General features: G+C 44.9%; 1 protein-coding gene across 3 annotated transcripts; it reads left to right on the top strand.

Annotated features, from left to right (window-relative positions):
* The first annotated feature begins 416 nt into the window (after nt 1–416).
* LOC134586445 (oocyte zinc finger protein XlCOF19-like) lies at nt 417–27,743 on the top strand. Of its 3 annotated transcripts, XM_063441958.1 has the most exons (6): nt 418–616; nt 17,967–18,059; nt 18,428–18,528; nt 20,469–21,030; nt 25,692–25,768; nt 27,307–27,743. In XM_063441958.1, exons 2-6 carry the CDS (start codon nt 18,001–18,003, stop codon nt 27,309–27,311), a joined length of 804 nt encoding a protein of 267 aa, XP_063298028.1. In that variant the 5' UTR covers nt 418–616; nt 17,967–18,000; the 3' UTR covers nt 27,312–27,743. The 3 variants fall into 3 exon arrangements, with proteins under 3 accessions (XP_063298027.1, XP_063298028.1, XP_063298029.1); XM_063441957.1 differs by lacking the exon at nt 27,307–27,743 and having other exon boundaries at nt 417–616; nt 25,692–26,112; XM_063441959.1 differs by lacking the exon at nt 25,692–25,768 and having other exon boundaries at nt 421–616.

Genomic DNA, 27,743 nt, shown 5'->3' with positions numbered 1-27,743 from the left:
TAGTGTGTGTTGTACAGAGATATAGTGTGTGTTGTACAGAGATATAGTGTGTGTTGTACAGAGATATAGTGTGTGTTGTACAGAGATATAGTGTGTGTTGTACAGAGATATAGTGTGTGTTATACAGAGATATAGTGTGTGTTATACAGGGATATAGTGTGTGTTATACAGGGATATAGTGTGTGTTATACAGGGATATAGTGTGTGTTATACAGGGATATAGTGTGTGTTATACAGGGATATAGTGTGTGTTATACAGGGATATAGTGTGTGTTATACAGGGATATAGTGTGTGTTATACAGGGATATAGTGTGTGTTATACAGAGAATGATGGAGAGCAGACAGTCAGGTGACTCTGGGTTATTCTCTGTCTCTCCTGCTGCACATGTCCTGCTGTTACCAGTGAGGACTCCATTTCCCATGATGCTCCGGTCAGGTCTTTGTTGAAGTGTTTCCTGGGTTGTGGCTGGTGCTGGGGGCTTCCTTCCCTGGCACATGTACCATCCCTGCCTGAAACTGGGCACTCCTGGGGGGCACTGACCCTGGAACCCCCTGCATCCCCAGCAAATCGCCTCACCCAGCCATCCGCAGCCGATATCTGCAGAACCTACCATTGTAAGTGAGGGGGGTGGGGAGAAACCTGCATGTCTGGCCGGGTTCCCAACACAGTGCCTGGCCAGGTAGATACATTAACCCTTACTGTGCTGGGTGACTGGCCAGGTAGATCCATTAACCCTCACAGTTCTGGGTGACTGGCCAGGTAGATAACATTAACCCTCACAGTGCTGGGTGACTGGCCAGGTAGAGACATTAACCCCTACAGTGCTGGGTGCCTGGCCAGGTAGAGACATTAACCCTTACTGTGCTGGGTGACTGGCCAGGTAGAGACATTAACCCTCACTGTGCTGGGTGACTGGCCAGGTAGATAACATTAACCCTCACAGTGCTGGGTGACTAGCCAGGTAGAGACATTAACCCCTACAGTGCTGGGTGCCTGGCCAGGTAGAGACATTAACCCTTACTGTGCTGGGTGACTGGCCAGGTAGAGACATTAACCCTCACTGTGCTGGGTGACTGGCCAGGTAGATCCATTAACCCTCACAGTTCTGGGTGACTGGCCAGGTAGATAACATTAACCCTCACAGTGCTGGGTGACTGGCCAGGTAGAGACATTAACCCCTACAGTGCTGGGTGCCTGGCCAGGTAGAGACATTAACCCTTACTGTGCTGGGTGACTGACCAGGTAGAGACATTAACCCTCACTGTGCTGGGTGACTGGCCAGGTAGATCCATTAACCCTCACAGTTCTGGGTGACTGGCCAGGTAGATAACATTAACCCTCACAGTGCTGGGTGACTGGCCAGGTAGAGACATTAACCCCTACAGTGCTGGGTGCCTGGCCAGGTAGAGACATTAACCCTCACAGTGTTGGGTGACTGGGCAGTTAGATACATTAACCCTCACAGTGCTGGGTGACTGGCCAGATAGAGACCATTAAACCTTACAGTGCTTGTTGACTGGCCAGGTAGATACCATTAAACCTTACAGTGCTGGGTGACTGGCCAGGTAGATACCATTAAACCTTACAGTGCTGGGTGACTGGCCAGGTAGATACCATTAACCCTTACAGTGCTGAGTGACTGGCCAGTTAGAGACATTAACCCTCACAGTGCTGGGTGACTGGCCAGGTAGAGACATTAACCCTTACAGTGCTGGGTGACTGGCCAGGTAGAGACATTAACCCTCACAGTGCTGGGTGACTGGCCAGGTAGAGACCATTAACCCTTACAGTGCTGAGTGACTGGCCAGGTAGAGACCAATAACTCTTACAGTGCTGAGTGACTGGCCAGGTAGAGACTAATAACTCTTACAGTGCTGAGTGACTGGCCAGGTAGAGACCATTAACCCTTACAGTGCTTGGTGAATGGCTAGGTAGAGACCATTAACCCTTACAGTGCTGAGTGACTGGCCAGGTAGATACCAATAACTCTTACAGTGCTGGGTGACTGGCCAGGTAGAGACCATTAACCCTCACAGTGCTGGTTGACTGGCCAGGTAGAGACCATTAACCCTCACAGTGCTGGGTGACTGGCCAGGTAGAGACATTAACCCTCACAGTGCTGGGTGCCTTGCAAGGTAGAGATATCAACCCTTACAGTGCTGGGTGACTGGCCAGGTAGAGACCATTAACCCTCACAGTGCTGGGTGACTGGCCAGGTAGAGACCATTAACTCTTACAGTGCTGGGTGACTGGCCAGGTAGAGACATTAACCCTCACAGTGCTGGGTGACTGGCCAGGTAGAGACCATTAACCCTTACAGTGCTGAGTGACTTGCCAGGTAGAGACCAATAACTCTTACAGTGCTGAGTGACTGGCCAGGTAGAGACCAATAACTCTTACAGTGCTGAGTGACTGGCCAGGTAGAGACTATTAACCCTTACAGTGCTGGGTGACTGGCTAGGTAGAGACCATTAACCCTTACAGTGCTGGGTGACTGGCCAGGTAGAGACCATTAACCCTTACAGTGCTGAGTGACTGGCCAGGTAGAGACCAATAACTCTTACAGTGCTGAGTGCCTGGCCAGGTAGAGACCATTAACCCTTACAGTGCTGAGTGCCTGGCCAGGTAGAGACCATTAACCCTTGCAGTGCTGGGTGACTGGCCAGTTAGAGACATTAACCCTCGCAGTGCTGGATGCCTGGCCAGGTAGAGACATTAACCCTCACAGTGCTGGGTGCCTGGCCAGGTAGAGACATTAACCCTCACAGTGCTGGGTGCCTGGCCAGGTAGAGACCATTAACCCTTGCAGTGCTGGGTGACTGGCCATTTAGAGACATTAACCCTCACAGTGTTGGGTGACTGGCCAGTTGGATACATTAACCCTCACAGTGCTGGGTGACTGGCCAGATAGATACCATTAAACCTTACAGTGCTTGTTGACTGGCCAGGTAGATACCATTAAACCTTACAGTGCTGGGTGACTGGCCAGGTAGATACCATTAACCCTTACAGTGCTGAGTGACTGGCCAGTTAGAGACATTAACCCTCACAGTGCTGGGTGACTGGCCAGGTAGAGACATTAACCCTTACAGTGCTGGGTGACTGGCCAGGTAGAGACATTAACCCTCACAGTGCTGGGTGACTGGCCAGGTAGAGACCATTAACCCTTACAGTGCTGAGTGACTGGCCAGGTAGAGACCAATAACTCTTACAGTGCTGAGTGACTGGCCAGGTAGAGACCCTTAACCCTTACAGTGCCGAGTGACTTGGCAGGTAGAGACCCTTAACCCTTACAGTGCTGGGTGACTGGCCAGGTAAAGACCATTAACCCTTAGAGAGCTGGGTGACTGGCCAGGTAGAGACCATTAATCCTTACAGTGTTGGGTGACTGGCCAGGTAGAAACCCTTAACTCTTACAGTGCTGGGTTACTGGCCACGTAGAGACCAATAACCCTTACAGTGCTGGGTGACTGGCCAGGTAGAGAACATTAACCCTCACAGTGCTGGGTGACTGGCCAGGTAGAGACCCCTAACCCTTACAGTGCTGAGTGACTGGCCAGGTAGCCCTTAACCCTTACAGTGCTGGGTGACTGGCCAGGTGGAGACCCTTAACCCTTACAGTGCTGCGTGACTGACCAGGTAGAGACCATTAACCCTTTCAGTGCTGGGTGACCTGGCAGGTAGAGACCATTAACCCTTACAGAGCTGGGTGACTGGCCAGGTAGAGGCTATTAACCCTTACAGTGCTGGGTGACTGGCCAGGTAGAGACCATTAACCCTCACAGTGCTGGGTGACTGGCCAGGTAGAGACATTAACCCTCACAGTGCTGGGTGACTGGCCAGGTAGAGACCATTAACCCTTACAGTGCTGAGTGACTGGCCAGGTAGAGACCAATAACTCTTACAGTGTTGGGTGACTGGCTAGGTAGAGACCATTAACCCTTACAGTGCTGAGTGACTGGCCAGGTAGATACCAATAACTCTTACAGTGCTGAGTGACTGGCCAGGTAGAGACCAATAACCCTTACAGTGCTGGGTGACTGGCCAGGTAGAGACCATTAACCCTCACAGTGCTGGGTGACTGGCCAGGTAGGGAACATTAACCCTCACAGTGCTGGGTGACTGGCCATTTAGAGACCCCTAACCCTTACAGTGCTGGGTGACTGGCCAGGTAGAAACCCTTAACCCTTACAGTGCCGAGTGACTTGGCAGGTAGAGACCCTTAACCCTTACAGTGCTGGGTGACTGGCCAGGTAGAGACCATTAACCCTTACAGTGCTGGGTGACTGGCCAGGTAAAGACCATTAACCCTTAGAGAGCTGGGTGACTGGCCAGGTAGAGACCATTAATCCTTACAGTGTTGGGTGACTGGCCAGGTAGAAACCCTTAACTCTTACAGTGCTGGGTTACTGGCCACGTAGAGACCAATAACCCTTACAGTGCTGGGTGACTGGCCAGGTAGAGAACATTAACCCTCACAGTGCTGGGTGACTGGCCAGGTAGAGACCCCTAACCCTTACAGTGCTGAGTGACTGGCCAGGTAGAAACCCTTAACCCTTACAGTGCTGGGTTACTGGCCACGTAGAAACCCTTAACCCTTACAGTGCTGGGTGACTGGCCAGGTGGAGACCCTTAACCCTTACAGTGCTGCGTGACTGGCCAGGGAGAGACCATTAACCCTTACAGTGCTGGTTGACCTGGCAGGTAGAGACCATTAACCCTTACAGAGCTGGGCGACTGGCCAGGTAGAGGCTATTAACCCTTACAGTGCTGGGTGACTGGCCAGGTAGAGACATTAACCCTCACAGTGCTGGGTGACTGGCCAGGTAGAGACCATTAACCCTTACAGTGCTGAGTGACTGGCCAGGTAGAGACCAATAACTCTTACAGTGCTGAGTGACTGGCCAGGTAGAGACCAATAACTCTTACAGTGCTGAGTGACTGGCCAGGTAGAGACCATTAACCCTTACAGTGCTGGGTGACTGGCCAGGTAGATACCAATAACTCTTACAGTGCTGGGTGACTGGCCAGGTAGAAACATTAACCCTTACAGTGCTGGGTAACTGGCCAGGTAGAGACATTAACCCTTACAGTGCTGGGTGACTGGCCAGATAGAGAACATTAACCCTCACAGTGCTGGGTTACTGGCCACGTAGAAACCCTTAACCCTTACAGTGCTGGGTGACTGGCCAGGTGGAGACCCTTAACCCTTACAGTGCTGCGTGACTGGCCAGGGAGAGACCATTAACCCTTACAGTGCTGGTTGACCTGGCAGGTAGAGACCATTAACCCTTACAGAGCTGGGCGACTGGCCAGGTAGAGGCTATTAACCCTTACAGTGCTGGGTGACTGGCCAGGTAGAGACATTAACCCTCACAGTGCTGGGTGACTGGCCAGGTAGAGACCAATAACTCTTACAGTGCTGAGTGACTGGCCAGGTAGATACCAATAACTCTTACAGTGCTGGGTGACTGGCCAGGTAGAAACATTAACCCTTACAGTGCTGGGTAACTGGCCAGGTAGAGACATTAACCCTTACAGTGCTGGGTGACTGGCCAGGTAGAGAACATTAACCCTCACAGTGCTGGGTGACTGGCCATTTAGAGACCCCTAACCCTTACAGTGCTGAGTGACTGGCCAGGTGGAGACCCTTAACCCTTACAGTGCCGAGTGACTTGGCAGGTAGAGACCCTTAACCCTTACAGTGCTGGGTGACTGGCCAGGTATAGACCATTAACCCTTAAAGAGCTGGGTGACTGGCCAGGTAGAGACCATTAACCCTTACAGTGTTGGGTGACTGGCCAGGTAGAAACCCTTAACCCTTACAGTGCTGGGTTACTGGCCACGTAGAGACCAATAACCCTTACAGTGCTGGGTGACTGGCCAGGTAGAGAACATTAACCCTCACAGTGCTGGGTGACTGGCCAGGTAGAGACCCCTAACCCTTACAGTGCTGAGTGACTGGCCAGGTAGAAACCCTTAACCCTTACAGTGCTGGGTGACTGGCCAGGTGGAGACCCTTAACCCTTACAGTGCTGCGTGACTGGCCAGGTAGAGACCATTAACCCTTTCAGTGCTGGGTGACCTGGCAGGTAGAGACCATTAACCCTTACAGAGCTGGGTGACTGGCCAGGTAGAGGCTATTAACCCTTACAGTTCTGGGCGAATGGCTAGGTAGAAACCATTAATCCTCACAGAGCTGAGTGACTGGCCAGGTAGAGACCCTTAACCCTTACAGTGCCGAGTGACTTGGCAGGTAGAGACCCTTAACCCTTACAGTGCTGGGTGACTGGCCAGGTAGAGACCATTAACCCTTAGAGAGCTGAGTGACTGGCCAGGTAGAGACCATTAACCCTTACAGTGCTGGGTGACTGGCCAGGTAGAAACCCTTAACCCTTACAGTGCCGAGTGACTTGGCAGGTAGAGACCCTTAACCCTTACAGTGCCGAGTGACTTGGCAGGTAGAGACCATTAACCCTTACAGTGCTGGGTGACTGGCCAGGTAGAGACCATTAACCCTTACAGAGCTGGGTGACTGGCCAGGTAGAGACCATTAACCCTTACAGTGCTGGGTGACTGGCCAGGTAGAAACCCTTACAGTGCCGAGTGACTTGGCAGGTAGAGACCCTTAACCCTTACAGTGCTGGGTGACTGGCCAGGTAGAAACCATTAACCCTTACAGTGCTGGGTGACTGGCCAGGTAGAGACCATTAACCCTTACAGTGCTGGGTGACTGGCCAGGTAGAGACCATTAACCCTTACAGTGCTGGGTGACTGGCCAGGTAGAGACCATTAACCCTTACAGTGCTGGGTGACTGGCCAGGTAGAGACCATTAACCCTTACAGTTCTGGGTGACTGGCCAGGTAGAGACCATTAACCCTTACAGAGCTGAGTGACTGGCCAGGTAGAGACCATTAACCCTTACAGTGCTGGGTGACTGGCCAGGTAGAGACCATTAACCCTTACAGTGCTGGGTGACTGGCCAGGTAGAGACCATTAACCCTTACAGAGCTGAGTGACTGGCCAGGTAGAGACCATTAACCCTTACAGTTCTGGGTGACTGGCCAGGTAGAGACCATTAACCCTTACAGAGCTGAGTGACTGGCCAGGTAGAGACCATTAACCCTTACAGTGCTGGGTGAATGGCCAGATAGGAACCATTAATCCTTACAGTGCTGGGTGCCAATGATAGACGAGCTGTTCCCCCATCTGTGACCGTCTAATAACATGTATCCATGTGTTTTGCTACATCTTCTTCTTCTTCTTCTTATTATGTTATTATTTATATAGCGCCATCAAATTCCGCAGCGCTTTACAATGGGTGGACAAACAAACATGTAGTTGTAACCAGACAAGTTGGACACACAGGAACAGAGGGGTGGGAGGCCATAGGCTTTTCTAAAGAGATGGGTTTTAAGGCACTTCTTAAATGATTGAAGACATGGAGAGAGTCTGATGGGGTAGGCAGGCTATTCCAGAGGAAAGGAGCCGCCCGTGAGAAGTCCTGCAAGCGCGACTTGGCCGTACGGGTGCGAGCAGTGGACAGGAGAAGGTCACGGGCAGAGCGGAGAGACCGAGAAGGGGCATACCTGCAGATCTGTGAGGAGATATAAGGGGCTAGAATTGTTCAGTCTTTTATAAGTATGGGTTAGCACTTTGAATTGACTCCTATAGGTTACAGGAAGCCAATGTAGGGACTGACAGAGGGGTGAGGTGTGAGAGGAAAATCAGTCTGGGCAATACGGCTATTGGGAAGACCAATTAGGAGAGAGTTACAATACTCCATGCGAGAGATTACTAGAGCGTGGACAAGCTCTTTAGTAGCATCTTGTGTAAGAAAGGGGCGAATGCGGGTGATGTTTTTAAGGTGGAATTGGCATGATTTGACAACAGAATGGATGTGAGGCTCAAAGGTGAGGCCAGAATCAAAAGTAACACCAAGACAACGTGCTTGTAAGGATGGGCTGATATGGGTACCACCAATCTGAAGGGAGAGCGAGAGAGGAGGATTAATATTAGGAGGAGGAAAGACAAGAAGTTCTGTTTTGGAAAGATTGAGTTTCAGAAAGCGGGAGGACATCCAATCAGAGATAGAAGAAAGGCAAGAGGTGACATGTTGCAGGACATCAGGGGAGAGGTCCGGGGAGGAGAGATACATCTGGGTGTCATCAGCGTACAGGTGCTATTGGAATCCAAATGAGGTAATACGTTTGCCAAGAGAGGAAGTGTAAAGAGAAAATAGAAGGGGACCAAGGACAGAGCCTTCGGGGACTCCAACTGAGACAGGACGAGGGGAGGAGGTATCATTAAAAAAGGAGACAATGAATGAGCGTTGGGTGAGATATGAGGAAAACCACGAGAGGACAGAGTCACAGAGGCCGAGTGATTGAAGAGTTTGGAGAAGGAGAGCATGATCAACGGTGTCAAAGGCAGCAGAGAGGTCAAGAAGAATTAGTATGGAGTAATGACCTTTGGATTTAGCTGTGATAATGTCGTTAGTGACTTTAATAAGGGCAGTCTCCGTAGCCTGGAGGGGGCGGAAGCTGAACTGAAGAGGGTCAATATTGTCCACTGATAGTGCTGGATAAAGACTGTGCTGATAAAATGTGCCTACCTTGGGAAATAATACATAGTTTATTTGTATAAAGAATAATATACAAACTTTGTATTACACAATGATCTTGTAGTTGACATTGACAGTCATTTGTTGGTGTGTGCAGATGACACAAAACGCGGTAAGAAAATACTGGTTGAACATGATATAACTTCTCTACAGCGGGATTTAGATACATCGGAGGACTGGGCAAGTGAGATTTAAAGGGATACTACAGTCACCAAGACAGCTTTAGTTTAATGAAGCAGATAGTGTGTATATCATGCCCCTGCTGTCTCACTGCTCAATTCTCTACCATTTAGGAGGTAAATCACTTATGTTTATGTTCCCTAGCCTCACCTCCCGTGGCTGTGACTGACAGCCTCCATGAAAAAAATGTGTTTATCTTTCAATAAGGTGTAACTTACTTTAAAAGTTCTTTTTTTTTTTGTTTGTATTTTTTTTTTTATAATTTCTTCTCTGCAAATTTAACTTTAATCACATACAGGAGGCTCCTGCGGGTTCTAGCAAGCTATTAACAGAGCAGAAGATAAGAAATTAATACAGAATTTGCAATAAAGGATTAGATTACTCTTTACAGGAAGTGTTTAGGACGGCTGCGTAAGTCACATGCTGCGTAAGTCACAGGTGTGCCTAGGGCTGCATAAACCAAGTGATTTAACTCCTAAATTGCAGAGAATTGAGCAGTGAGACTGCAGGGACATGATATATAAACCAATACTACTTCATTAAAGGAACAGTATAGGGTCAGGAAGAAAAATATGTATTCCTGACCACATAGTGTTAAAAACACAATCTAGCCCTTATCCCCCAGCCTTCCCTAAATATAGTAAAATCTTACCTTTATTGAAGTTTGCTGGTGCTGGCTCTGCCCCTGACCTGCTGAAATTATGAAAAGTGGTGATCTTAGCCAATCACAATGCTTGCCCATAGGAAAGCATTGGATTGGCTGAGATTGTCTAGGAAGCAGATCAGGGGCAGAGCCAGCACAGGCCAAACACAGCCCTGGCCAATCAGCATCTCCGCGTAGAGATGAAATGAATCAATTCATCTCTATGAGGAAAGTTCAGTGTCTGCATGCAGAGGGCGGAGACACTCAATGTCAGTCACTCTGTGCAGCACTGTCCCAGGAAGCACCTCTAGTAGCCGTCTGAGGCGTGGCCAGTGGAGGTATTACTAGGCTATAATGTAAACACTGCATTTTCTCTGAAAAAAACTGTGTTTAATGCAAAAAGCCTGAAGGGAATGATTCTACTCAACAGAACAGATACAATAAGCTGTAGTTGTTTTGGTGACTATAGTATCCCTTTAAATGTTGGTTCCAGGAGTGATCTTTTCCTTCTGCTCTTCACACTGGTTAGATGGAGCTCTCTGTGCTTTGGAGAAAGATGAGCTGCGGACTGATGGGTGGAACTGTTCTTGAGGATAAACTATTTGCCCCATTAACCCTACTGGACAGGAGATTAGAAGTCAATAACATACCCCATGGACCAGAATTAGAGGCTCTGGATTATTGGGGGAACAAACTGATTTCTGGACACACTGACACTTGCTGCTTATGAATGAGGCCAAATGTTTATTTTATAATCCCAATGCAAATGTTTATTTTTCATTATTTGTGTGCTGCCCCCTGCGGCCTCCCACGGTGTATAATTATGTCTTTCCTGCGTTGTTCTATAAAACCTTGTAAGTGCCAGCAGGTTAGTTCTACAGCCGGAAACACGCCTGTGTTTTGTCTCTTCATTTTAAAACAGCACAGAAACCATGGTTGTGGGTTAAAAGCCCATTAACGAGCTCCCCAGATCACGGACTATACTTACTCTTAATAATTTACTGCCAGAACCTTTTTGTGCTATTTAATATTAATTACTATAGAAGATCTACTTCCCTAATTCTTAAATATAAATCCACGCTGACTGTGCCTTTGGTTCCTGCTTTCCAGCCTTTCCTTTGATATTAAAGGAACACTATAGTCACCTAAATTACTTTAGCTAAATAGAGCAGTTTTAGTGTATAGATCATTCCCCTGCAATTTCACTGCCCAATTCACTGTCATTTAGGAGTTAAATCACTTTGTTTCTGTTTATGCAGCCCTAGCCACACCTCCCCTGGCTATGATTGACAGAGCCTGGATGAAAATAAAAAACTGGTTTCATTTTCAAACAGATGTAATTTACCTTAAATAATTGTATCTCAATCTCTAAATTGAACTTTAATCACATACAGGAGGCTCTTGCAGGGTCTAGCAAGCTATTAACATAGCAGGGGATAAGAAAATCTTAATTAAACAGAACTTGCAATAAAGAAAGCCTAAATAGGGCTCTCTTTACAGGAAGTGTTTATGGAAGGCTGTGCAAGTCACGTGCAGGGAGGTGTGACTAGGGTTCATAAACAAAGGGATTTAACTCCTAAATGGCAGAGGATTGAGCAGTGAGGCTGCAGGGGCATGTTCTATACACCAAAACTGCTTCATTAAGCTAAAGTTGTTCAGGTGACTATAGTGTCCCTTTAATTAACGAGAACCCAGTGGTACCTTGGCCGGATAGAGTGTGACTTTCACCCTGGCAGTATTGGTCGATGTGTTGTCCCAACGTAGGACAAACCTACTGCAACCCTGTCTTTTATGGTTAGTTGACAATGATTTCACGTTTTAGTGGACTGGTCACTGTGTTCTAGGGCCAGTAACACCTTTCTCTAATTCGCTTTTAGAAGATATCACACGCTGAGCCCATGTCTATAAGTTAAGGTAATGAGTCATTAGAGAAAATTTATTTAAAAATAACAGTTAAAGCTGCATAGCTGATTGGATACCTGGTTGGTTATTTATTAATTAGTTTCACCCTAATTATAGCACTGTGTCTTAACTGCGAGCATACCCACAATGCACCTCTCATGGATTAAAAATGAAACTATAATACAATTTATTCTGGCTGTATGGGAAGTCCATTATGTATGTTTCAGTTGTTTTGTTACTGTTTTGGCCTTTAGTTTGAAATTCACCCCTGTGTGAATAACCCTCTGAGCTGCGGTGGTTATGGTGCTTAGACTGCCCCTTTAATTTATACATTTATGCTAGTCTCGTTATGCATGTTTCCCACTCTAGCCTTGTTATAAGGATTGCTGCTGTGGAATTTAATTGTCTGTGTTGCCGTCTATCTGTGCAGTTGGTGAAATGACGTAGATCCTGGTTACAGATGAGTGTAACTTCTGGGAATATGTCTTGAGTCTCAGTCCGTTGTTTGTAAGCACAGTATATAAATCATTGTGTGGTTAGTTTTTAGGTGTGATATCATTGAAGCTGATCCAGCAATATATTCATTGGAAGTCTTGTACTAATAATATGCACTTCATTGAGTCTAACAGATGCTTAGTCTGAAAGTGGTTGAGGACAGAGACTTGATTTTTGCCTGGAGTTTTGCGGAAGGTCCCGGAAGGTGTGACTTGTGTCTTGCTGTATCCCAGGAACCTGTGACGCAGGTCTGACTGTAGCCCAGGAAGCTGTGGCGCAAGTCTTATTGTTGTCCACGAAGTTGTGACTCGTGTTTGATTGTAGCCAGGAAGCTGTGGCGCAGGTCTGACTGTAGCCCAGGAAGCTGTGGCGCAGGTCTGACTGTAGCCCAGGAAGCTGTGGCGCAGGTCTTATTGTTGTCCACAAAGTTGTGACTCGTGTTTGATTGTAGCCAGGAAGCTGTGACGCAGGTCTGACTGTAGCCCAGGAAGCTGTGGCGCAGGTCTGACTGTAGCCCAGGAAGCTGTGGCGCAGGTCTTATTGTTGTCCACAAAGTTGTGACTCGTGTTTGATTGTAGCCAGGAAGCTGTGGCGCAGGTCTGATTGTAGCCTGGGAAGCTGTGGCGCAGGTCTGATTGTAGCCTGGGAAGCTGTGGCGCAGGTCTGATTGTAGCCTGGGAAGCTGTGGCGCAGGTCTAATTATAGCCCAGAAGATGTGGCGCAGGTCTGATTGTTGCCCAGGAAGGTGTAGCATAGATCTGATTGTTGTCCAGGAAGCTGTGACCCGAGTCTGACTGTAGATGGGGAAGCTCTCCAAGAATGAAGAAACCCAGCACACAGGTTCTACATTATGATCCGGCCATCAAACCAAGAGATGCTCCATACCAAATTGGATACCGCAACTCCAAACAATCACAAGAGAGGAAAAAAATGAACACTCTTGGAAACTGATGGTGCAAGCTTTATTCAAGAGTAGGCTAAACAAATGAGCCTTAATCATGCATAAAGGATACAAGGGTTCAATGTGTATAAATAGGCTCCTCCCAACTTAATTATATAATTACATATAAATGGGACTCTATGTACAAAAATAAAAAAACAAACATGGAGTTTCCCAGAAGCAAAAAGTGTCAGATACAGTCAGGTCCATAAATATTGGGACATCGACACAATTCTAATCTTTTTGGCTCCATACACCACCACAATGGATTTGAAATGAAATGAACACGATGTGCTTTAACTGCAGACTTTCAGCTTTAATTTGAGGGTATTTATATCCAAATCAGGTGAACGGTGTAGGAATTGCAACAGTTTGTATATGTGCCTCCCACTTTTCAAGGGACCAAACGTAATGGGACAATTGGCTGCTCAGCTGTTCCATGGCCAGGTGTGTGTTATTCCCTCATTATCCCATTTACAAGGAGCAGATAAAAGGTCCAGAGTTCATTTCAAGTGTGCTATTTGCAAATGGAATCTGTTGCTGTCAACTCTCAATATGAGATCCAAAGAGATGTCACTATCAGTGAAGCAAGCCATCATTAGGCTGAAAAAACAAAACAAACCCATCAGAGAGATAGCAAACATTAGGTGTGGCCAAATCAACTGTTTGGAACATCCTTAAAAAGAAAGAATGCACCGGTGAGCTCAGCAACACCAAAAGACCCGGAAGACCACGGAAAACAACTGTGGTGGATGACCGAAGAATTCTTTCCCTGGTGAAGAAAACACACTTCACAACAGACGGCCAGATCAAGAACACTCTCCAGGAGGTAGGTGTATATGTGTCAAAGTCAACAATCGAGAGAAGACTTCACCAGAGTGAATACAGAGGGTTCACCACAAGTTGCCAAACAACATCTAAAAAAGCCTTCACAGTTCTGGAACAATATCCTATGGACAGATGGGACCAAGATCAACTTGTACCAGAGTGATGGGAAGAGAAGAGTATGGAGAAGGAAAGGAACTGCTCATGATCTAAAGCATACCACCTCATCAGTGAAGCATGGTGGTGGTAGTGTCATGGCGTGGGCATGTATGGCTGCCAATGGAACTGGTTCTCTTGTATTTATTGATGATGTAACTGCTGACAAAAGCAGCAGGATGAATTATGAAGTGTTTCGGGCAATATTATCTTCTCATATTCAGCCAAATGCTTTAGAACTCACTGGACAGCGCTTCACAGTGCAGATGGACAATGATCCAAAGCATACTGCAAAAGCAACCAAAGAGTTTTTTAAAGGACCCCTATAGTGCCAGGAAAACATATTTGTTTTTCTGGCACTATAGTGCCCTGAGGGTGCCCCTACCCTCAGGGTTCCACTCCCGCCGGGCTCTGGGGGGGAGGAAGTGGTTAAACTTACCTCTTTCTCCAGCGCCAGGCGGGGAGCTCTCTGCCTCCTCTCCTCCTCTTCGGCTGAATGCGCATGCGCGGCAGGAGCCGCGCGCGCCTTTAACCAGTCCATAGGAAAGCATTCACAATACTTTCCTATGGACGCTGGCGTCTTCTCACTGTGAAAATCACAGTGAGAAGCGCAGAAGCCCTCTAGCGGCTGTCAATGGGACAGCCACTAGAGGCTGGATTAACCCATTTATAAACATAGCAGTTTCTCTGAAACTGCTATGTTTATAGAAAAAAGGGTTAAACCTACCTGGACCTGGCACCCCGACCACCTCATTAAGCTGAAGTGGTCTGGGTGCCTATAATGGTCCTTTAAGGGAAAGAAGTGGAATGTTATGCAATCAAAGAAAACAGAAGTGGTATACCGTGCCCAAAAAGTGCAAGTAATTATTAAAAAGTATACATACAGATAATCCTATAGTTAGGTGTGTATAGAACCTTCAATAAAAAAATACAGATGTACTACTTTATTTTTTTGTTCCTGATACATCTGAATCCTGACTAATATCCCCTGGTGGGGATTATACCACCACATGCTGTACATACCAGAGCAAGATACTTTTCCTTTATTTAATAGACATACTATACCATTGGAGTTTATTTTTATCTTTTCCATATACCACTGTGGAGGATTGGACACCGTACCTACCACCATTTGATATCCCGAGACGGGGATTGTACCGTCTAGGCGCTATACGGCAGAGCTCTCAGTAGCTCTGCAAAGTGTGAGTGAGTCTTTTATAAGTTTTTATACACTCTTATTTTGCCAGACATATTGCATTATTATTGTTCTGTATTTTTTTATTGAAGGTTCTATACACCCCTAACTATAGGATTATCTGTATGTATACTTTTTAATCATTACTTGCACTTTTTGGGCGCGGTATACCACTTCTGTTTTCTTTGATTTACTACTGTGAGCAGGTATTGGGAATTCCTGCTCGGTGCACTGCTGCCCACCTTTAGTTTATTTAGTGAGCGCCTAACTCTTTTTTGTTGTGAATGTTATGCAATGGCCAAGTCAATCACCTGATTTCACTTGATGAAGACAAAACTGAAGGGAAAATGCTCCAAGAACAAACAGGAACTGAAGACAGTTGCAGTAGAGGCCTGGCAGAGCATCACCAGGGGTGAAACCCAGCGTCTGGTGATGTCTATGCGTTCCAGACTTCAGGCTGTAATTGACTGCGAAGGATTTGCAACCCTGTATTAAAAAGTGAAAGTTTGATTTATGACTTAATCTGTCCCATTACTTTTGGCCCCTTAAAAAGTGGGAGGCACATATACAAACTGTTGTAATTCCTACACCGTTCACCTGATTTGGATGTAAATACAAATTAAAGCTGAAAGTCTGCAGTTAAAGCACATCTTGTTTGTTTCATTTCAAACCCATTGTGTTGGTGTATAGAGCCAAAAAGATTAGAATTGTGTCAATGTCCCAATATTTATGGACCTGACTGTATTTAAATGAGCAGTACTAGAAGCATATAAATTTCAGACAGAGTAGACATTTTTTTTTTTTTTTTAAATATCATGAACATTTCCTTTCATGATTATGCCTACAATAAGGTTTATAAATGGACACATGAAGCTTTAATGGAGAGAACACGTAAGAGACGGACAGCTCTGCGACCACAACATGCCACATACACAGCAGGAAGCTCTTCACCTTCAGGGACAACTGAGACCTCAGACGACCAATTATTTTCCAACACTCCATATTCCAGTTCTTTTTTTGGATCGGGCCATCTGAGTAACAGAGGAAAGGGAGAACAAGATGCAGCAACAAATGACCAGGCAACCAGACCAAAGACCAGATTCAGTCCGGACCAAGAGAAGATCTCAGACACTATACTAGGGGAATGGGACCTGAAAGTACCGTCAAAAGGACTGTCTTTCTATCCCACTTCCAAATTTGATTCCATGGATATTTCTCTTTTTATAATGATCCGCAACATGTTCTCATTATTTATCCGTCTGCAATACAAATGTTTTCCTATTCTTTGTTTCTTCTTTTTTTTTAGTCAGTTTATGTCCACCTGGGCTGTGGGGGCTCCACACTATTTGAACTTTTCATTTATTTTGTTTATTTACTTTTTGTTGTTCTGTGTATCTTTAAGCTTATCTATAGACATGTAGCCCTGTCTATATGTGTACCCATCTGATCTTCATTGGGTGTATGTATATGTATTATGGGCTGTACATAATTACACAGCGTTGACTTGAAAGGAAATGTTCATCATATTTCTGTAAAAAATCTCCTCAGTATGAAATTTAAAGTGTGTTGTGATTTTTTTGTACAATCTTACTTAATCTTATCTTATACGTACTAGTACACATGCTTACAGTACTGCACCTTAAAATATCTGCCACTTTTTGCATCTGAAAATCACCATGTTTAGTTTTTTATATCTGTATATAGAGTCACATTTATATGTAATGAACTAGTATGTAATTAATTATATTGGGAGGAACCTATTTATACACATTGAACTCTTGTATCCTGTATGCATGATTAAGGCTCATTTGAGCCGAAACCGCACATTTTTTTAAGTGGGGTACCCTTGAATAAAGCTTGAAACATCAGTTTCCAGGAGTGTTGCCTATACTTTCCTTTTTCTCTCTTGTATCCCGGGAAGTGGTGACGCAGGTCTAATAATAGCCCAGGAAGCGGTGACGCGTATCTGACTGTAACCCAGGAAGCAGTGACGCAGGTCTGACAGTAGCGTAGGAAGCGGTGACGCGTATCTGACTGTAACCCGGGAAGCGGTGACGCGTATCTGACTGTAACCCGGGAAGCGGTGATGCGTGTCTGACTGTAACCCGGGAAGCGGTGACGCGTATCTGACTGTAACCCGGGAAGCGGTGACGCGTATCTGACTGTAACCCGGGAAGCGGTGATGCGTGTCTGACTGTAACCCGGGAAGCGGTGACGCAGGTCTGACTGTAACCCAGGAAGCGGTGATGCGCATCTGACTGTAACCCAGGAAGCGGTGATGCGCATCTGACTGTAACCAAGGAAGCAGTGGCACATGTCTGACTGTAACCCAGGAAGCGGTGGTGTGTGTCTGACTGTAACCCGGGAAGCAGTGGCGCATGTCTGACTGTAACCAGGGAAGCAGTGGCGCATGTCTGACTGTAACCCGGGAAGCTGCGATGCGTGTCTGACTGTAACCCAGGAAGCGGTGATGCATGTCTGACTGTAACCCGGGAAGCGGTGATGCGTGTCTGACTGTAACCCGGGAAGCGGTGACGCGTGTCTGACTGTAACCCAGGAAGCGGGGAAGTGTGTGTCTGTCTGTAACCCCGGAAGCGGTGACGCGTGTCTGACTGTAAGCTGGGAAGCAGTGATGCATGTCTGATTGATTGTAAGCAGGAAAGCGGTGACGCAGGTCTGACAGAAGAACAGGAAGCGGTGACGCGTGTCTGATTGTAACCTGGGAAGCGGTGACGCATGTCTGACTGTAACCCAGCAAGTAGTGGTGCATGTCTGACTATAACCCGGGAAGCGGTGACGCATGTCTGACTTTAACCTGGGAAGCGGTGACGGGTGTCTGACAGTAGCCCGGGACGCGGTGACGGGTGTCTGACTGTAACCTGGGAAGCGGTGACGGTTGTCTGACTGTAACCCGGGATTCTGTGACAGTATTGCAATTGCCTCATTATATGTTAACTGTTACCTTGTATTAGAGTTTTAATTCAGCGTGTATTGTTTTTGGCAGGCTGTGACAGGATTCCAGCCTGCATCCAGTTACAATGGCTGCATCATTTCACAGACATGTCCAAGATGACTCGTCAGACTCGGACATCGCTTGGTAAGTTCACAGAGTTTGAATAGTGCCAAGCAAAGCTCAGTATTTTTTCCCGAAAACACTCTGAAACAACAGGAGTCCTAATTTGTAGACTCATAGCTCCATAACCACTTCCAGCTCTGCCACTTGCCTTAATGTCTGTAAAAGGAACATACACATTACTAAGTATAAAAAAGTACACAACACCCAAGCATAAAGTACTTTGTATCCCATATTTTTCACTCATGTTCTGCAGGTTTTATTAAAGTTTTGAGAAGCTTTCAATGATTCGGTGTCTGGGTTTGATGTCTTGCTGGGAGTGACATGCTTGTGAGCACTGCTTTGCGATTACATTATAATGTTTTTAACACTCTGTAATATTTTCTCCTCAGGACGCACACAACAAATATGGACCTTGCCAGTGATATAAAGGAAGAACCGATGTGGCACATGTACACAGCCAGCAGCAATTACATAGGAAATTACAGTTCAGGTAAGTAGTGAATATGTCATAACGGGTCCTTTAAAGGGTCACTCCAAACACCATAACCACATCAGTGAGTTGAAGTGGTCTCTTGCGCCCTGTTTTTTGGTGCCTGAAGTCTGTACATTCAGCATTTTGCTATAAAATGAGGCGCAAACAGAGTTTTACTCCTTTGCTGCTGGAGGTGTAACTCCACAGAGTTCCAGTTTGCTAATAATAATTCTGTGTGTATTCCTATGCACAGATAGTCATTCATTGGAATTCTATGCAAAATGTGGTTCAGGTGCCATTATGGGACCATAGGGAGGGACTGTGTAAAAGGGCAATATGTTGTAAATTAGTCTGCCTCATTTCCGGTGAATGGCTCCAGATGGTTAGGATGGTTGAAATAACCCTTTAGAGACAAAAATAAATAGTCCTGTCCCCTTGAAACTTTAACTGAAAGTAGTGATCGATTACTCTAAAACCTCAGCCTCTCCATGGACAGGAACACCACCATTTCAAGCATGCTTGGGGAACAAAATCCCTGAGACAACATGCAGTTCAGAGCTTACTCCATCCGTGAGACAGAGGGCCGCTCGGGAGCATGAGGAGGCAGAGAGGAGGGGGAGGACTGGCAGTGCAAGTCGCTAACACCCAACAGCCCCAGTCAGCAGAAACCACCCTTCCGCACCCAAAAATAAAGAAACTGCAGGGTGGCTAAAATATTCACCTGCATGTGTGTGTGTGTTTATCTGCGACTGTATCTCTGTGTGTGTGTGTGTCTTTGTCTGTGTTTGTATGTATGTAGTGTTTATATCTGTGTGTTTGTTTCTCTGTGTCTGTGCATCTGTATGTGTGTCAGTGTGTGTATCCTTATGTGTGTCAGTGTTTGTATGTGTGTCTGTGCATCTGCATATGTGTCAGTGTTTGTATGTGTGTGTCTGTGTATCTGTGTGTCTATGCATCTGCATGTGTGTCTGTGTATCTGCTTGTTTTTGCATCTGTATTTCTGTCAGTGTTTGTATCTGTGCATCTGCAGGTGTGTCAGTATTTGTATCTGTGTGTCATATGTGTGTCAGTATTTGTATCTGTGTGTCATATGTGTGTCAGTATTTGTATCTGTGTGTCGTATGTGTGTCTTTATGTGTATCTGCACGTGTGTCTTGTGTAACTGCATGTGTGTCAGTGTGTGTAACTGTGTCTGTATCTGCACGTATGTCAGTGTTTGTTTGTATCTGCATGTGTGTCAGTGTGTGTATCTGCACTGTATATACTAATATTCCTGGTGGAGAGGAGCCTGGGCGGAGAAAAAACATATACATTTGAAATAAAAGCAACTATATTAATTACAAACATTTTGCTAATATGAGGGATGCAATTTATGGAAATGGACTACCAAGTGAAAAAAGTTTGGGAACTACTGATCTAAAGCCTTAACCACCTACCTGGGTTAGACTGAAATGACTTGAATCAATGCTTTCCTATGGGGAAATAGCTGACCCTGGATGTCAGAGCAGAGCGTGAGGACCAAAAGTCCAGTCATATACCGGAAACGAGTGCTATCGGGACACTGCACCCAGACCACTTTAATGATCTGAAGTGAGCTGGGTGCCTATAGTGTCCCTTTAACAATTTTCCAAATTATATCAGTGACGGGTCAATCAGCTAACAGGTGAAAAGCATAAATATTGCCAGAGACTTGTGGGAGTTACATTCTTGAATTAATCTAAAATAGCTCTCACTTAAGACTATAACTCTCAATAATCGCAGGCCACACTGGAACATGCTAACCCATTACGCTTGTCATAAAAATTTCCTGTAATATAAGGGACACATAAAGGCATGTATTAGAGTCACTGTGTTTAAAGTGTATAATTTGAGTGGGGCATGGGGTTCACAGTAATGTGTTGTAACTATAAACAGTTTGAATGTGTTGTTTATATTTTTATTTTGTTCCCTTTGAGCAGATGAAGAAGCCATGGTGAAGACTCTGTTTGAAGACATTCCTCAAGTCAGTTCTCAGGGGTCGATGCTACATAACCTTGGGCATGTAGATAGCATACACAGCAGCAAGCTGCACCGACCACGTGAGAGGCAGCGAGATTCTGCAAGAATTTCCCCAGAGAAGTCCATAGCAAGGGAAAGAAGCACCGTCGACTCAGCCGGCAATATTACATTGATGACCGAGACTGTGTATAAATGCAATAAATGCGATAAAACATTTTTCACTCGATCTGGTTACCGGAAACACCAGAGGAACCACACGGAAGAGAACAGCTATGTGTGCAACATCTGTGGTGAAATGTTCATGGACTGGCCAAGTTTCAATATGCATAAGGACAGCCACACAGGGGGCAGACCCTGGGCCTGCCCCACCTGTGACAAACGTTTCAGGCTCCAGTCCCACCTAACACGGCACGAGAGAACCCACACAGGAGAGAGACCCTTCATTTGCAATGCTTGTGGCAAATGTTTTGGTCAGAGTTCTAACCTTGCCGCCCACATGAGAAGCCACACAGGAGACAAACCGTATGTATGCTTTAAGCAGAGTTAGCGTTTCACCCATAATTCTCAGCCGGCGGCACTGTGTCCTGCTGAGAGAAGCTTTTTCATCACGTGCAGTGTAGAACAGGGTTTAGGAAGTGCAAACACCTTAGTTTACAGGGAATCATTTGTACACCTACTCTTTCCGGGAACGATGCTTTAGCACCAGTTCTAATCTTCTCTCAGACCTGAATGCTGTATGCTTGCGCTCAGCCACAGGCCAAAAAGAGAGACATAACATGCGTAACTTATACAACGTGTAGAATCTTCAAACTGCCAATCATTTCATATTGAAGCTTAATGCCATGGAGTAGATTAACAAAAGTGATACTAACAGAAAAGCGAGCAGAGTTCTAAAGAGAAAGTAATAACTATGGAAACTAATGGATTCAATGGGAAATTCCCATAGTAATTGCTTCATTGTTTGCTGTAGATTTATGGCAAACCATCCTATTTATCAATGGCATATTTATTCTCTGAATTGTTCATAAATTGACTCCTGGGCAATTCTCTAAATATTCTATACTCGATACTCTAAATTCTAATGCATTTTCAAAGGGTTGATTGGGATAAATAAGAAGGGGTCTTGATCAATGCCTTTTATACATTTCATGAATTTTCCTTTTTTTTTAAACCCACCTGTTCGTCAGTTTAGTACTTTCAGGGTTATCGCCCAGTTTCTAAATACGCAGCACTTGCATAATTGAGCCAACCGCCTGCCAGATGGTGGTCACTGGATTATATTATATAGGTGATCCAGCTTAAAAAATAAATTACACACCAAAAAAAAACCCTCTCTCAATAAAGAAACCAGTTCCTTTGGCTACTTTATTAAGGCTGCTGTAAAGTGTCCCATTTCTCTAAAACAGAGCTTTTCATGTTGGTGACACACTTTTTAGACATGCATCATTTCGGGACACAACAACAGTGTTCTATTTCTTGAATACGTCACTTCAGCTGTGGCCGTTTTTCCAGAAGTGTAACGGAATCAGCAATTTCATCCCAATTCCACATGCTGTTTGTGCACAGTACATGTATGATCCCTTTACTGTCTCTAAAAAAAACTCTGGCCCCTATTCACAATTTTGTATTCTAACATACCCAGCCTAAGATGGCTCTTCTCACCTTATTTACTGTGGCTATCAGAGTGGAGTGGCTGTCTGACAGACCTCTTTCTTCCACCAGCCCCTTTGTGTGTCCGTTTCTCTGCCAACTCTTTTGTGTGTCTCTTTTTCTCTTTCCTCTATGTGTTTCTTTTCCCCCAGCCCTTCTGTGTGTCTCTTTGTCCCCCTTTAGCCCCTCTGTGGGACTCTTTGTGCCACCTCAGCCACTCTGTGGGTCTCTTTGTCCTGCCATTCAGTGTGTCTCTTTGTGCCCCCTTAGCCCCTCTGTGTGTCTGTTTCCTCCCAGTCCACTGTGTGTTTCTTTGTGCCCCTGTCAGCATTACAAGTTGATCCAGCACACAGTACTGTGTCACACCTAGGACTAAGGATAACTTATAACCGGACCTTAAAATGGCCGGACTTAACGTCTCCAAGAATAGTCAAAATACTTGCCGAGGTCAGGGACACAGAATCAGACACAAGGATGAGGGAAAGCCAAAAATCAAGGATACCAGATATCAGGGAAGTCAAAACAAAGCCAAAGTCAAATACCAGAAAATCAAGATCAGGAAACGCACTCTCGGATAACCATAGTCATGAAACCACGACAGGACAATGAGCAAGTGGAGAATTGGGATTAAATAAACCTCCTGTGGATCGGATTGGCTGTAACCGGCCTTTGACCTCAAATGCAATTACCGGGTTTCCATGTGCATGATTGCTGCTCAGCACAAACTCTCCCGTGGATTTGATTGGCCATGACCCCAAAAGTAATTACCAGGTGCTCGGCACAACTTTTCCTGTCAGGACGGTAATTTTGCTCAGCACAACTTTTCCTGTCAGGACAGTAAATGCCATTACCAAATTTTATGTGGGGATGAATACTTGACAGCTCCCTCCTCTCCTGTGTCCTTCTTCTATCCCCCTTTTGTGCCCTTCTTCAGTCCTCCCTCCCCTCCTGAGTCCATCTTCTGTCCTCTGTCCCCTTCGGTGCCACCCTTCTTTTGTCCCCCTCCTGTGCCCTTCTTTGTCCCCTCCCTAGCCTCATCTCCCTCCATGTAGCGTGGCTGAGCAGGTGGACTGCTACATGGAGTGACCGGCAGGAGAGGAACGCTGTGCAATGCACTCTTCTTCCTGTCAGACACATCATTCACACAAGACATTGAGACTATGCAGCTGACACACTAACGTGTCGTGCCACACAGTTTGGAAGGATGTGCCCTAAAAGGAATCTATACAGGATAGTCTGTCATATAACAAGAAGTATTTTGACGTAACTCCTGCTTTATACAGAATTGTCACTTGTGGGGTTTTTGCATTTTGTGACATGTCCTGCTACAGTTGTAATCAAAATTTTTCAACCACCATTGAAAAGCAGGGTTATTGTCAACATTTACAATGTACAGTTCTTTGCCATGAACAAATCAACCAAATCGATAGCTCAACACAACAAATGCTTCAAGTGTTTTCCCCCAAAACAACTGAAAATGCAACTTATAAAGTCTCCAGTCTCAAACTTATTCAATCCTGAGAATAGAATCCCTCACAACCGCACAGATATGCAAAACAGGTGGTGTCTCAAGCACACCTGATGCAATTAATCAAGAGCTTTATTAGTTGCACCTGAACTTACTTGGGGTTTGTCGAGTGTCTCGTTTGACTGCATGTTAGAAATATGGCAAAAGAATGGTTCACAAAGTTAAGAAAATAGATCATTGCCCTTCACAAACAAAGAACAGAATACAAAAAAAAATAGCGAAAGCACTGAATGTTCCTATAGACACCGTTGGGAGAATAGTTTGCCAGTTCAAAGTTGAAGGAACGGTGGTTGCACCATCTGGACGGGGCAGAAAAAGGAAGCTATCAATGGCTGAAACCAAATTTCTGAGAAGACCGGTTGTGAAAAACCCTTGAGTGACTGCAAAAGACCTGCAGCAAGACATGGTGGCAACAGGCACTGAGGTTTTAGTGAGCACAGAGGATTTCCATGCCAGAACTCCAAAACGTACACCACTACTGACACAAAAGCACAATAAAAGTTGGCTCCAATATGTTTAAAAATCATCTAAATAAGCCACATAAGTTTTGTGATTCTGTTCTGTTGAGGGATGAAACAATACTGGAACTTTTCAGTTGAATGGATCGGCGGTATGTCTGGAGGAAGAAGAATGAAGTCTATGCTGAAAAGAACACAACATTGTTAAAGGGACACTCCAGGCACCCAGACCACTTCTGCCCATTGGAGTGGTCTGGGTGCCAACTCCCACTACCTTTAACCCTGCAGCTGTAAATATTGCAGTTTTCATAAACTGCAATATTTACCTTGCAGGGTTAACTCCTCCTCTAGTGGCTGTCTACTAGACAGCCACTAGAGGGCACTTCCTGGTTTCTAGCACAGATTTTCTGTGTTAGAGCGTCGATGGACATCCTCATGCTGTGTGAGGACCTCCAGCGTCGCTCAATTCCCCATAGGAAAGCATTGAAAGCATTTTCAATGGTTTCCTATGGAGAGGTCTAATGCATGCGCGCGCGCGGAACTGTCGCGCATGTCCATTAGGTCTCCCCTGCCGGCGGCTGCGCATGCGCAATCGGGTTCTCCCCCGCCGGATGATGTTGGCGGGGGAGGAGCGTGGGTGGACCCGAAACCACCGCAGAAGGACATCGGCGGGGGTCTCAGGTAAGTCACTGAAGGGGTTTTCACCCCTTTAGCAACATGGGATGGGTGGTGGGAGGGAGAGGGTACCTGCCAGTGCCAGGAAAACGGCTTGTTTTCCTGGCACTGGAGTGTCTCTTTAAGCATTGTGGTGGCTCTGTGGCTACTTTGCATCCTCACTTTGCATGGCACTGGAAACCTGCAGTGTGTGAAAGGCAATATGGATATATTGAAGTATCAGGGAATCCTGGGAGAATAGGTCATGCTGTCTGTGAGCAAGCTGAAGCTTGGGCGTCATTGGACCTTTCAACAAGACAATGATCCCAAGCATACCTCAAGTTCCACGAAGACTTGGTTTCAGAAGAAGTCCTGGGAAATTCTACAGTGGCCATCACAGTCATCTGCCCTGAACCCCATTGAAAATCTGTGGTGGGATTTGAAGAAGATGGCTGTAGCATGCAAACCCAAGAATATTACTGAACTGGAAGCAATTGCTCATGAGCAATGGGCTAATTTCTCACGAATGCAGCCAGAAGCTGGTGTCTGGCTATCCATCCCGTTTGCAGCAGGTCATAACAACAAAAGGGTGCTCTACCAAGTACTAAAGATGCCGGAGACTGAGACTGGAGAAGTCATTATACGTTGCATTTTCAACTGAATTTGGGGAAACAACTTTAAGCATTCGTTGTGTTGACTATTTCGATTGCTTTTGTTTGATGTTTTCATTGCAAACTGCTGAAAATCTGTAATTTTTACAATAACCCTGATTTTCAGTTGGGGGTTGAGTAATTTTAATTAAAACTGTATATAGTCACATCCAGTGAGAGAGGGGAATGGTAAATATACTTACCTGAATCTATCCCTCCTCATAGTGCCATCTTCCTCTCCAGCTCCTGTCGGACTCCCCTCCCGGCTATGAAATATCTCTGGATTGATGATCTAAAGCTTGCACAGTTTGGTGCCATAGGCATGTATTGCATGATAATATGTCTGTCCCAATCGGCTGTTACAAGCTAGAGCTACTGGGTAATGGAAAGATGAGGTGCCAAGAACAGTCTGTTGCCAAACTTAGCCAAAAATTGAGCAACGTAAGACATTTATTTTGATTGCATTTGAAATAACAATGGAATTAAAGTCTTAAAAACTCAGTGTTTCTACATAACATAAAGAACCCGTTTTAGAAGATTGAAGGTATTCTATGATTGTCACACTAAAATAGAATGTGGTCACGAAGTTAATGTCACAGTGGAACAGTAAAATATATGATAGGGGCAGGTTGGCAAATTACAAACTGTAACTGTACATGTTAGGAAAACAGAACGTCTACAAAAGTTTGAGAAAATAATTTCGGAATTTTTTTTTAAAATTTAGATTATATGTAAAATTGCTGGCTAACTTTGGCACCTCCGAATATTTGTATATTATTTTTTTTGTTCAGCCATTTAGCATTTTATTACTATATCATTTTTTGAGTACTGTTAAACTCCCTCCACTGTGAGAGCGCCCCCTAATGTGTTCCGTATAGAATGGATCGTAGTGCACAAATGCTTATTGTGCACAAATATTTGAATGTGCTAAAAACAGAATTATAATTTTTTATAGTGAACCTGTTATCTAAAAATGTCATTCCTGTATTATTTTTATTTTTTTTTAATTAGAAATTTATTTAGCAAACAGTGAATTGAAAACCGAACTTTCGCATAAAACTTGAATACGTTTACAAATCTTCTGTTTTAACTGAAATTTTGCATTTAAGTTCTCAGTTCATTATACTTAGGAATTAGTGAGTTAACCCTTCAGTATTTAATCTCTACAATATTCTAGCCAATGAGCTAGCAATCTGTAGCTGAGTAGATTATTTCATACGTATGCGTAAGCCTGTCCCAGCATCGTTTGCAATGTATTTTATGTGCATGGAATTCTGAGACAGATTGGAAGAATAGCATATGGAGCCGGATACATTTTATAAACAGTCATTCTAATTAGTACTCACATTTTTTATACACAACCTAATAAAGACTACATTGTTTTCCTATTTTATTTTAGGATATGAACCACTACGCACCTCTGGTTGTCAAATAGCTCAATGTGTGGCATCTAGTCACATGTTTCTGTAAAAAGGGCAATCTTTGTCTGCTGAAGGCAAACAGGAACAATGTTATTCACTGAAATATAGAATTGTTGGGGGATCCAAACGAGTGAATTGTAGTGAGATTGAAAAATAAACTGCAAAAAAGGAAAAATTTACAAAAAAAATCTACCACTTAACTAGTAGTGAAAGCGTGGGTGTTTGAGCCTGGATTTGCAATTTAGTTTTCATTTACTAGAATTCGGCATTTAGTGAATAGGCACTAAAGTGAATTTTACCAAAATGCAAACTGCTGATTAAAATGTGAAATTCACTTTAAAATCCTGGCAATTAAAAACTTTGGTGACTAGCTCTGACAGTATGTCGTTTTGTGAATGTGTTTCTAAGTTCCTATTTTTTTTGTATTTTTTTTTTAGGATGAAGAGTTATCCAGAGGCTTAGTTAATGGCAACTTTTTATTTGAAGAAGAAGAGTCTCTCTGACATAATGTGATGTCACAGCCTTTTGTGGCGAGGTGAAGGCCGAACATTTTCGGTGTACGGTTGTAGCAGTCAGTCAGGACTCCACAAAGTTGATTATCAGTCCCTGATCTAGGTAGAAGTTTGTTTGCGCTGATTTGAATACAGCTTAGTGAATCTGTACCTTGTTTTTGCCAGTAAACTACCCCCATTTTACTAGCAAGCACTGTGTCTCCTGCATCGGTTGATTTTTTACGTTCTCTAATTAATTAACTAAAAACTTACCTCCTTGGTGAATATGGCTGTGGGTTATTAGAATTTTGTAGACGCCTGTCTACAGATTCCGAATGCTTCTTTGTTAGATTGCAATGAAAATAAATGTTTTATTTCTGTTA

Source organism: Pelobates fuscus, chromosome 2, assembly GCF_036172605.1.
Source record: "Pelobates fuscus isolate aPelFus1 chromosome 2, aPelFus1.pri, whole genome shotgun sequence".
Lineage (NCBI taxonomy): Eukaryota > Metazoa > Chordata > Amphibia > Anura > Pelobatidae > Pelobates > Pelobates fuscus.
Note: the sequence above shows the minus strand (reverse complement) of the source record. Positions and strands in the feature narration are given on the sequence as shown.

Bases quoted from the DNA above. Each gene is read 5' to 3' on its own strand.
- LOC134586445 (XM_063441957.1), top strand. From the start codon at position 18,001: ATGGCTGCATCATTTCACAGACATGTCCAAGATGACTCGTCAGACTCG. The intron at 18,060-18,427 runs GTAAGTTCACAG...TTTTCTCCTCAG, and splicing joins TCAGACTCGGACATCGCTTG to GACGCACACAACAAATATGG. The intron at 18,529-20,468 runs GTAAGTAGTGAA...CCCTTTGAGCAG, and splicing joins CATAGGAAATTACAGTTCAG to ATGAAGAAGCCATGGTGAAG.